We start from the raw sequence: 12,545 nt of genomic DNA, 5'->3' as shown, positions 1-12,545 counted from the left end.
GACTGAAGAGCAGCTGAGGTTCTAAACTGTGATGGGTACTGACCTCAGCACATCAACAAGCAAACTTAAAGGAAGCTTTAATCTTTAAGTCAGCCTTCTGAATTGATTCGGCATGGAAAGGGCCATCTATATATTTTTTTTTAAAATAAATCCAGAAATGTTTAATATGTAAAGAACAAATTACAGTATGGGAGAATTCAGGTGTAAAGAAACTCATACGTAAAATGATATTTTCTCTACAACTATATGACTTTATGGAGAATACAACCTCCTTTGTATGCTGCTGTCATTGGCATACAAGGAAAAGATATATGACTACCTGAAACTAATAGGCTTCAACCTGTTTCAGCACTTCTTCTGCTTCAGTGAATCCAACATAATGTAACTAGGTATAGCGTGCGGCAAAAGTAGCCAATGTAATATTCATTGTGACCATAGATTTCCATCTCATACATAAAAAGCATGGATGAAGTCACATATTTGCCAAATCAAACACAGAAAAAGCCTTGGGTATCTACACCAGATGCTGGCCCTGGGTTTGTTTGTGCACAAGTAAATGTCATGACATAGGGGTTTTGTTTTCAAAGACAGTAGCTTTCATTACTGGGCTTTGTCTATTCCAGGAGATCAAAATTACCCAACCCATAATCCGTTTTCAATGATATTTCCTCTTTCTTAGGCTGAATCATCTGTAAACTTTTTCACTGGATTTTGTGTATTTTTTTCAAAATGCCTCAAATAAATGCCCAGGAAGAGGCCAGATTCTTGGGAGTAACTGATCAGAGAGCAAGAGCAAAAAATAATAATAACAAAAACCCCCACATTCTTTGGGTTAAAAGGGGGGCAAAACCTGATTGAAGAAAAAATTCAAGTGGTACCTAATCCTATGCTTATGAAAAATTAATATGCCATCAGAGGAATCACAAGTACAGCTAAGATTAATGAAAGGCGCTTAAAAAATTACAAGCACACAAACTGATTTGATTAAAAAATAATCTCACTGGTCGTCCTGTAATATTCTTCAACTTATCCGCATCTATCCTGTCAGATGGTTATGATTAAAAATAGGTCAATGGGAGGCTACTGATAGAAATCACATGCAAAATGCACATGAAATGAATAGTAGTGGGAATGTCCAGACAGTTTAAAATGAAAGAACATTTCATAAGTTAAAAAAGGGGGAAAACAAAATTCTAGCATCTTACCAGAGTCTTTACTAGATTTTTTGCCTTCACTATTGTCTCTCTCACTTGAGTCTTTATCATCAGTCACAGCCACTGATGTACTTTTAGCAGACCCTTCTGTATCTTCACCTTGTTCTTCTGCAGATAAGCACAGAAAAGATCTTAGAAAAGAAACTCAGTGACCACTTAAAAGCAGTTAAAAAATATGTCCTGTAATAAGAACAGCACTAACAGAGGGTGGTAAAACAGGGGGGAAGGAGGGGTGGGGAGAAGAAAAGGGAAAGAACAGCACTTTAAAGAGGTTGGCCATTAATTACGAAGAAGTTGCAATATTTTGAAATCTATCCAGAAATTCTGACCGTGTCTTTATCAGAGTACCCGCTTTCCACCAGTGTGACAGATTTAAGGCCTGTCATTTCATATTCTTTGGCTAGAAATGATTTGTGTTAAAATATACACGCGCGCGCGCACGCACACACAGCCTGGAACAAAAGCAAGCACATCTAAAAATGCATCTGGGAGCAAAAATAAAAGGGGGGGGAGGAAAAAAAAAGGGGGGGAATTCAAATATAAATCCTATTAGTGCAGCAGTATCCCGCTAATTGCAGTAAGTAAGTATTAGGTATTAGGTACTGTATTAAATATAAACCTCTGGCTTTGCGGGCGAAGTCTCAAATTTTGTCTCCAGGGGGAGCCATTCAGGATAAACGATGCAACTTGGTATATGGCTTCTGAGGAAGCAGCATTACCCACACCTCACTTACGTGTTCACACCAGCTAGATTACATGGAAATCTTCACAGTAACTCAAGCCCATTTAATTATTCGGTAAATCTTAGCTATGCTGCTACTGGTGGATTAATCTGTTTATGCAGTTAGCTTCTATGCTGGGGCTGTGTAGCACTAATCCGTGAAAGGCCCACTGTTCCTTTTCATCCTGTGATCATTTGTCTCTCACTGTGCTGATGTCACATTTTAATGAATTTTTAGCAATCTGAGTAATGCCAGATAACCTGACTTGCAACTCCCTACAGCACAGCATGCTGTTTTCATTGCCGCACACAAAAAAATAAAAATCATATTTCCCAGCTCAGGTAGGAATTGTATAAATTAGGAGGTGAAGGTAAAATGGGATTCGAAGCACCAGGCCGCTCAATTTCATAAAATCTTTAATGACCATATAAATTAACCCTGGAAAGGCAAAAGGTCACAGACACACATTTGCATACACTCTTCTATTCACTTTTGATAAGCAGAGCTTTTATGCAGGGAACATGATACAATTAACCCTTCAGGAACCATACAAAATGCAGCTACCGACATTTTAAGTGTCAAGCATTAACTGAAAATTACACACTGCATAAAATTTTCATTGTAAATGCTATAGTGATTGAAAGGGGAAATAGTGGCCCTCTTCGCACCCCATGTTTTATTAATAACATTCTGACAGCCAAATGAAATATCCTCTGTCATATGTAGCAGCTGAGCACAAAAAAATTGCTGCTTAGTGCCTTACTTGCCAGCCATGCACTGAAACTGTATGCCTAGGCAAACAACCCTCAGATCGATGTGGTGAACCTATCCGGTTCTCAACCCTCTGCGAAACCTTTTGTAAATCAGAAGAGAAAAACACAGCTACAATTTTGGAAACCAAACCAAAAAAAACCCCGCCCAAAAAAACCCCACCAAACCCCACCAAACCCCCAACAAATCTCAACCACGGATCAATGTGTTTTGCATTGACATCAAAACACAACATATTAGGACTAAGCATGGCGTCCACTTTTTGGAACAATAGAGGGAGAAGGATGGTCTCCTCTTCTAGAAACAATTGCACATAAAAAAGAAATTTCCATCAGAATGGACCCCCCCCTCGTGCTGTTTTAGTGCTCCCCCTGCCCCCTCCCGTGATGATAGCTAATCAAACATGGTAGGCATCCCTGCCGCAGCTGGAAGCGGGGCTCTGTTTGTCAGGGTGGCGGGGGAGCGCGGTTCGGGATGCTGTGAGCCTGTGATCATGCCTGGCTCGGGCTGTGTTAATGCCGAGTGTGCACACATGAGGCTCGTATCCAGTGTCAGGCCCCGTGGCCTCACGGAGCCGATGGCAATCCCTTTCCGACTCATCCTTGGGAACGGACGCGTTGCTGCTTTTACTAGATTTACTGGCCCAATCCCCCTGGGCTGGAAAATGAAGTGTCAAAGTGCTACTGAGTGTCCTTATCTTGAGGGGACATAAAATTGTAAGGGCTATCGTGGCACACATTAATAAAACATTGTATGTGTGTCAGGCAAAGAGAAAGAAAATTATGAAGGTACTAAAAGAAAAGCTACAGTATCATCTGGGTCTCATCAGACAATTTTTGCAGGGTGCTCTCCTGTTTTTCTGGTATGTGTTTTAAGTGTGAGAGAAATTCCCAGACATGTTCTCCTATACATCATCGTGGTGTCTGACCTCAGCCTGACCCTGGCAACAGTTTGAGAAATCTGAATGTGAACAAAGACTCTGTGTCAGCAGCAGGGAGAGATTGCGGGATAGACTTTCCCCATCAACTTAATCGCAAACAGCAGTTCTGAGGCCATAACTTTACAGGGCTCCACCAAGCCACAAACACATAACCTTTAGAGGTGAAACTGCCCCCCGCTCCCCACCCCCGCTCCTGTGATTTTTCTCAGTCTTGTGGTGCTCCCTTTGATGTAGCAAGGCAATTAGCTCTAATGTTCAAGTACTGCAGACCTGTTTTATGGTTTGGAAGGTGAGAGCTGTTTATTACAGGTAGGCTCCTGGGGGCCATAAAGGCTTTGCAAATTTTTAATCATGCAAAAAACTAATCAAAATGTAACTTATACACACCATAAAAATTAATATCATTATTATGCACGGTATAAATTGCCTGCCCTGGCTTTCAATGGCACTCACTTCTAGAAAATACATTTGGCAATCATTTCAGAAATATGTATGGCATTCACTTCAGAAATAAATTTCATAGACAGAAATGATAATACAACTTCTCCTATTTTCCTTCAAAATTACAGAAAGGCGGTCTAAGATTCACACTGTTGTGACATTTATCAAAGGGACAAGATGGAACTACAACAGCTCTAACTTAAAAGCAGTTAGCAAATTACAAAAAGAATCCTTAAGACCATTCGTTAGAACAGATACTGAGGATATGTAACGAAGTCTGCTATCAAAGACACTACATAACTCTGCTGAGATGCTGCAAACATGTCTTTTTAGTAACATTTTTTGTTCTTACTTCATATGATAACCAACAAGGATACTATTCAGTTATAAAAATATGATGGCCCCTGCTGAAAGACACAAAATTATGAATTATTATGTATCAACAAAATACAGTATGATGGTGCTACAGATTCCAGGGCAAGTCCTAATGCTCTGTTTTAAATTTACAAGAGTCCTGCCTATATACATTTACAAATGTCAGCTTTGAAAACGAATAGAACACCGGATTCAAATATACTTTAATGGCTTTAATAACACTTACTATTGCAATATGATATTTTATTCACACCTGGTTTTATTTTGTACAAATGTTGAAAATTTCTTTTGATGTTGGATCTCTTGAATTTAGCCATTATCAACTTTTTTCCTCACAACTGACTTAGAATAAAACACAAAAATGAGGTTAGCAGTCTGCACTAAAACTGTAAAGTAAGGGAAAATGGAAAAGTTAAGCTTCAGAGGTAATGTTAATCAGCTGATGTTGTATATTGCATATTCTATGTCATATACTTTAATATGTTAATCTACACTCTTGGGCCGCAATTCTATACAGGTTTTCTGAAGGAAGACCCTTATGACCTTCCCTAGCCCAATGAAGCCAAGATGTGTGATGATTTCAATTGCAAAAACAAGGCCTCAGCCAAAGTTGAATAAGAGATACCAGCAGCAAAATTAGATGAATATTCATACACAGATTAGGAAAGCCTGACTTACTGAGATGCAAATAAAGGGACAAATGCATCCACCATAGCCAAGGGAAGGTATAAAGAAACAAATAATATTTTTCAAATAAAATACTGAAGAGTTAAAACAAGACATGTCTGAGTTGAAACAATCTTCTTTAGTTTAAATGCATTGTGATAATCACGGAGGCATATCAATCACCTGTCCCTGTGTTTTAGCAGAGAATTCTCCCTACTGATAAGCAGCACTGGGAGTCTGTCTTCAAGTCTATTTAAGGCATATTATTTTCAAAGGTTAATTTTGGTTGGTTTTTTTTTACATCACTGATATATCAATCAACAGCCAGTAGTTCCTATTTGGGTCCTGGATTTTGTTGTTGTTGTTGTTGTTGTTGTTGTTGGTATCCCTTTTTCCCTCTCCAAATTGCAAGTAATTTCCTAAATAAGCATGATCTTCTAGTTGTGGGTGAGTAATTGTGGTTATGAGAGAGAAAGCAAGATTAAGCAAGTGTTTGTGGCTGAGGGCCGGATGGATGGGGAAAGGAAAAATCAATTGAATAAAGTAGTAAGTAAATAAATATGAAATGAGAGAGAGATTTTAAAAAATAATTCGGGTTTGTTATTCAATACATTCAATAACTAGCTGAATCAAAGGTACTCATAAATGTTCAGTATAGGTGTATCCCAGGTCCAACTGGTAGAGTGAATGCCTTATTGAGATTGTCAGGATGAGAAGGCAACCACTAGCAAAGGATACTGGAAGGGTGGATTGGGGGAACAGATAATGTAGGGAAAGGAGGAACAACTAACAAATGAAAGTGAGCAAAAACTCACAGAATATGCAAGAGAAGAAAAAATTAACTGAAAGCAGGGCTTGTGGATTTACTTCTGGGCTATCCCAGTTACACTACTGGGTTGATAAATTCTCCCTGACTTCTGGATTGCCATTTGTCCACCCAAATATTCCAGAAAGTATTTGTTCTATTTTCTGGCTGGTCTTACAGAGCATGAGTGAGGAACAGTATGCCTCACTCATTCAGGATCTTGACTACATCCTCTAGTGGTCATATTTCATCTTCAAATAGGATTTCTAATTTCTCCTTTAGGGACTCAAGGGGAATAACTGCACCAACCCATTAATAACTGTTTCTAATCACTGTGTTATATTTAAAACTATAGCTGTTAAAAGGCTGAAATTCCAGCAAACAAGCCTATAATTAAGTGATGATCGTCATATTGAACAGAAAGTGTTAACTGGCAGTTAGTATCAAATTGTACCATTTTGTTTTGTGGTGCATAATTTGAATTTTTATAGCAGTCTAATGCTTAATTTCTTCTGGTTGAAACGCATCACACTGTCAGAGGTAGCCAACTGCAAAGCTGGCTGAACAGAGCATGCCGTGGTGGCTCCTTCCCAAGGAGTGTCACAAATCACACCCACTTTATCCATCCACTCCACCCAGCAGCCAGTATTCCCCACTTGCCATGCTCAGCCTCACCCCTCTGGCTGCTGGAGAGACGCAGCTCTCATCTACCCTACTTCTTTTTGCTACTTAGTTTCTGAAGGTAGAAAAGATTCATTATCACCAGCTAATCAGCCCAGCACTTTATTAGTTCCTAATCTAGTTTTTTCTACTTTTTTATTATTATTATTTTCTTTAACCACAGTCTACTTTCAGCTGCTGGAGAAGGAAAAGGAATGTTCTCCCCAGAAGTTTAGAGGGGTGGGGTGTCCTTTCCAATCCTGCTGCTCAGCAAGCTCTCCCTCTCTCTCATTGCTGGCTGGGATTGCCTGCTTTCTAGTCGCCCTCCCATAGTCTCAGAGTAAATCAGGAAGAGAAGCGTGTTTTATTCTGATAATGGTGTAAAATGTGGGGAAAAAAATGTTGGTAAGCTTATGCTGAGCCACACTGATTTATCAGAATATAGGAAACTCTGTGTTTTGTGTTTTTGTTGGTTTACTTCTACATTAATATTTTAACACATATTTTGCAAAGGCAAAAGAAGCATATGCTGACAAAACCATTAACAGGGAATGTCAGCTATTCAGAATGAAACTCAGCAATGTTTTCCAGATGTGATTGGAGATGTACAATTAATCATTTATTATGCAAAAAGGGATACTTTTCTTACTTGGCCATCTCTCGAAAGGCATTGAAGCATGAATCTATATTGAGAATAGTCTAACTTTTCCAACTGATCGGTACTTTTCTTTTGGCTGCCATTACGGTTCATAGAAAATGCTGTTCCCCCGTCAGCATAAGGCATGAAGAGCAATAGCATTGTCTGACTTGAAGAATAATACATTTCCATCAAGGTTATTTAGAAAAGAAAATTAAACCTCATTGTTAAGTCTTATTCCACATGCTGGATACACCCTGCCTAATTTCAGGCACTCCTCTAAAGCTTCCTCTCTATGGAGGGAGAGACAGGTATCTTCAAGGCACAATTCAGACTTTACATCGGCTGAATTGTGCAATTCCTCCCCGACTACAGAGGGATTTTAGACTGAGGTTTAGTGTTTGGAGTGGAGACTTTTTACCTTGAGACTGCAGCTAAATGCTGGAATTTAGGTTGCTGAACCTAACCCTAAGAGCCTGACCCAAAGCTCAGAAAGTCAATGAGGGGCTCCTTATGACCTTCACCAGTTTACTGGGTGCTCATTTCTAGCCTGTGGGATCTTCACAGTATCATTCACCTTTTTTTATACCTCTTCTTCAGTCTTGTTTTACTTTTCTGTGTTGCTGTTCAATCTGTGTGTTCAACATCCCTTCATATACAAACACTTCTACTGTCCCTGATTACTTACATTTTTTCCTACCTCCTACTTGAGCTGATTTTCCAATACATCATGTAAGTGGTGAGATTGGCTCTCCCATTCACAGTGTCCAGAATAATCCTTTAGAGTGTATTTACAGAGAAACCCACAATGTTAATTAACAACTCATTTAAAATGTCATTTAAATGACATATTTTATTAGTGACTCAGTTTTGGGGTTTCTCTCTGAAATACACTGTAAAATCCTTCTCATTTACCTTCCAGACTTTCTTTCTGAATTATTCTTCTCTTTTTGGCTCACTAACAGTATGTCTCTGAAATTATCTGTAAAGAATTCTGTTAGTACATATATTTCTCTTTTGTCTTTTGAGAATACTAGAGTAAAAGAATTTATTTTCTTTGCCATCTCCAGATCATTTTGGATTGACTCTTTATCCTCTGGTGGTCTAGCAGACCTAATGAATGTTGTGCAGGCTTTCTATTTCTGAGAGACTTTAAAAATTCCTGTTTAGCTTTTCTAGGTATCTTCACGTATTTGCTCCTCTTAGCCAACCTCTATGTTCAGTTTTATTAACATCACTTTGGCTTTATTTCCACTTTTAAAGATACTTTTTTCTGACCTGAATAAATTCTTGTACTACGTCTCGTCATGTAGCTAACTACGGCCCTCCAGTTTAAATATTCCTCTTTCTTGATGTTAAGCGTCACAGGCAGAAGTAGGTGATCTATTTACAGTGAATAAAATTTCCCCTGAACATAAACACTTTCTGAATTTTTAAAAGATAACCTTTACAGAATAGTTTGTTTGGGGGTTTGTTTGTTTGTTTGTTTGTGGGTTTGTTTGTTTTCCACAATTACCTGACAAATATTCTATAGCATATATAGCAGTCCATGTTTTCTTTACAAACTTATTTGTTGCAAATATCACTTAAAACTTAGGAGTTCAAAAGTTTGGCTTCTTTAACATATGCCTACATTAAGTGGTCTTTGTTTCTTTGGAAAGACAACACTGGTGCTTTTAGCTTCCCCTCCAACCCAGATCACAATGGTTGAGTGATGTGTAAGAATCTTCACCAAGACTTCCATGGCAAATTCCTCCAAAAATCTCCTGTTAAAACTGGGTTTCCTGGCTCAGCTGTAGCTGTACTATACAAAATATAGTGTACTGCCACATGGTCAAACTCTGTTATTGAGACAGGAGGAAAGGATAAAAGTCTTCTCATCAAAACTAGCATAAGTAGTAAACAACAGCAGTACATTCCTGTCTCCTTGCTGTTTCCCATCTCCTTCTGTTACTGTCTTCCCTTGCCTCCTCCAAACCCAATCTGGAAAATTTGGATAACCAACTTTTGTGTCATTGCTCAAGTATTATGCAGTTTTGTGGAATGTTCCTGACTCATAGTATTTCAGTGTGTTTGGGATTCATAGCCATAACATGACACATCTCTGTCCCTTTAATCCACAGCAGCCTACAGGATCCTTTCAATTTCAGTGCTGTGCTTCAATACTCAAGCTAGTATTTTCTTGCTGCATTGTTTGAGGTCAGGAATTACATTATCCTGTTGATTACTCTGAGGCCTGAGACTCAAGTCCACTGCCAAGTTTGTTGGAGACACTTGCATGGCATACTCTGAAGATGAGCAGTATCAATTGGTTCTTAGCACAATAATGGGTGACTCATAAATACTGAAAGAAAGTAGACTGCATACACAGATTTTCTGAATTAAAAAATGCCAGTTATATCTAGGTTCTCCCAGGGCCAAGTCAAGCATTTCAGGTCACCCAGTCTTGCTGTAAAGCTTCTTGTATAATAGGAACAAAATGGCATGGGTGGCTTTATTTGTATCCATTTTTCTTTTTACTAAACCAGTACGATATGCTAGATGCTTTCCTCCATCTTTCATTTCCTTTTTCCTTCAGTTACGTTTTTTAATTCCCACTGTTCAGTATACTGCACTACTTTTACCTTTCCTACATGTTTGTCTAATTTGAATGCTCTTTCTCCCATACATAGTTTAAATAACACACATCCCTCCCCCCTCAAATTAATTTTCATTGTCAGCAATACAATTCTATCTCTGTGGAAGCAAAGGACATCCCTTGCCTATAGACTCCCCACTCACAACTCCCTAATGAGCACAAATCTACAGTGCCAATTTAGCTAAGACCCTGAAATGCCTTGTGAAGTGGCTCTGTTGATAGCACTGAAAATATTTCAGAGAAAGCTTCTGAACAAAACCTGAACTTAAAATTTGTTCTTAATGACTTCACACAAGCTGATAGGGCCACCCATTTGTAAGCTTAATGTAGACTTCCCACGATTCATACACCTTTTCATTTGCTTATAACTTCAGTAAACTTCAAGTGCTTGGGCTGAAATCATCTGCGCTGAATCTCTGCTGCAGGTTGGATAGCATATGCCTTTTTTTTTTTTATATTTCAGCCAATATTATTCAGCTACTTCTACAAATAGGATTAGGACAAATAGATTTTTTTTATATGTGTGTATATATATGTCTTGGAAATCTTGACTCTTTCAGTGATTTTAAACTGGAACCCAAAATTTGGCAGACAGGATGATGTCTGGCATGTGCCACATTGGATTAAACTGCCCAAATTCAGCCAAGCAATATAGTTTTGAAAAATTATACTTACCCATGTTCAGAAAAGCTGCTTGTACCGAAGAGCTGCAATTCTCCTAGGAATCCATAATCAGTGAACACACTCACACTTCCCACAGTGCTGAGAGCTCACTAAAGTGCATATTCAGCTACATCCCACAGAGCCTACACAAACCTCTTCACCCAGTTCCTATGCGTACTAACCAATGCCCATGCCATCCTCATAGAGGAACTGCAGCTTAAACAGGTCTTCTAAAATACAAATTCTCCTGGCAGCTCCCCTGTACAACCAGACTGCAACTATACTATCCTTACTACGGTGAAACCAAACTTTCCCTTCTTATTATTATACTTTCGGTGCTGGCTGTCATTGTGCAGTGCACTGGGAACTGATTACTGTAGGAGAGCAGGAGCCGCATGTTCCCCCTGTGCTAGTAGGTTGGCAGGAGTGAAAGAAGTATGGAAGGGAGATTTTGAGGGTTGGATAAAGAGTTGGGGAGAGTCAAGCAGAGTGTGGTCTGAGGAAAAGAACATGAAAGACTGGGAGATGGGGAAGGGAGGAGAAACTGAGGTGGCAATGAAGATCAAATGAAAAATAGGTAGAAGGCAGGAGACTAGGACTAGAATCAGCAGTGTAACAAATTCCAGCACCACACTGGACTTCAGGAGATAGACCTGGCTGGGACCAAAAGTGCAAACCACTGCAATCTACTAAGCAAATGAGGCAAAGACATTGAGACATGCTGAGAGGCTTGTGCAGGAATATTAAAGCTGGCAGTCAGCAGGGATGGAAGCATGCATGGCTGGATAGGGAAGGGAGCTGGGAGCTGACTAGAAATATAGAAGGGACATCTGAAGAACGAGCAGCAGAAGTGGATAAGAAAAATAGAGATCACTGGTGGGGTGGGAAAAGTGATGTATAAAAAAAGTGGGAGGATAGTTGTGGAGAGAAAATGATAGGTGAAGATAGTGATTACTAGGCAAAGAGATTAGAAATTAATGTGAGTCAAACAAGGTGTCCCCCACTGCCCAAATTTAAATCCCTTATTTTTCGGTCTTATAATTCTTATTCTGGCTTACTGTACTACGCTTCACCAGTGCTTGTCCACAAAGAGGACAAAAACCTTCTGCTACTCTCAGTTGGCTCATTAGCTCTAGTAAAAGGGGTTTGTATAGCAAATCCAAACCCACTGATGTTTCATACGACTTTCAGTACAGTACTACATGGTAATTTTTTTCAAGTTTAAGTCTTCAAAAAATAACTATGGGATTATAGATGAAGAAAAACCCCCACGTTTTTAGAACCATTAATAATATTACAGAAGTAAAATACTTTAGTATTTTAAAAAATACATCAAGATGCTTCCTTTGTGACACAATCTTTAATTTCCTGATCAAGCCCTACCTCATGGCAAAGCCTCTTACCTTATTCACTGCACAAAACTATAGATACTTATTTAGTGAAAAGCTATTCAGGACTTTGTTTCCTTCTCACTGTTTAATATGGGGCCACATGTTTTATTTACTACATCTCTTCAATCCATTCTGAAAGCCAAATTATTCATTTCATTATTGACTTTTTATTGCTGCACAAACATTAATGAATTTATCTTCATTACATCCTAAGAGATGACTAGGCAATTCTGCAGTTTCAGAAAGGGGAGGTATACAGAAATTGAGGTTAAAAAAATCTACTAACTTGGAGAACCCCGTTTGATACAGATGGGACCCAATTTTTTCCAAGTACATAGCAATATATAGCACTTAATATGCTCAAAGCACCGAACTGATTGCTTTCATTTGCAGCTCTGTGCATTCAGCACTTATTTAACACTATAGTACAGCCTCAAATCAAGCACTCAGAAAATGAAGGCCACACAGTCAGTGAACTCCTATGAAAAGTCTGGGTAAGGTGACCTGCTTAGGATAAAACAATAGGCTCTCTACAGCAGAGACAGATATGGAAGCAAATTCTGCAGTTGTCTTAAACATACCCCATTATTTCCCTCCCTGGCATCCCCAGCCTCCTTCACTA

General features: G+C 38.9%; 1 protein-coding gene across 4 annotated transcripts in view; it reads right to left on the bottom strand.

The window, feature by feature from the left end:
* Window positions 1-12,545, bottom strand: part of ZFHX4 (zinc finger homeobox 4) — a 150,119-nt gene that overhangs the window by 23,286 nt on the left and 114,288 nt on the right. For all 4 annotated transcript variants that reach the window (XM_075023469.1, XM_075023472.1, XM_075023470.1 and 1 more), the window contains exon 5: window positions 1,206-1,322. In XM_075023469.1, the coding sequence (XP_074879570.1) occupies window positions 1,206-1,322 (117 nt within the window). The remainder of the gene's footprint in view (window positions 1-1,205; window positions 1,323-12,545) is intronic.

Source organism: Buteo buteo, chromosome 3 (genome assembly GCF_964188355.1).
Source record: "Buteo buteo chromosome 3, bButBut1.hap1.1, whole genome shotgun sequence".
NCBI classification, from domain to species: Eukaryota; Metazoa; Chordata; class Aves; order Accipitriformes; family Accipitridae; genus Buteo; species Buteo buteo.
The sequence above is the reverse complement of the archived record's forward strand: the minus strand, read 5'-3'. Positions and strand labels throughout refer to the sequence as shown.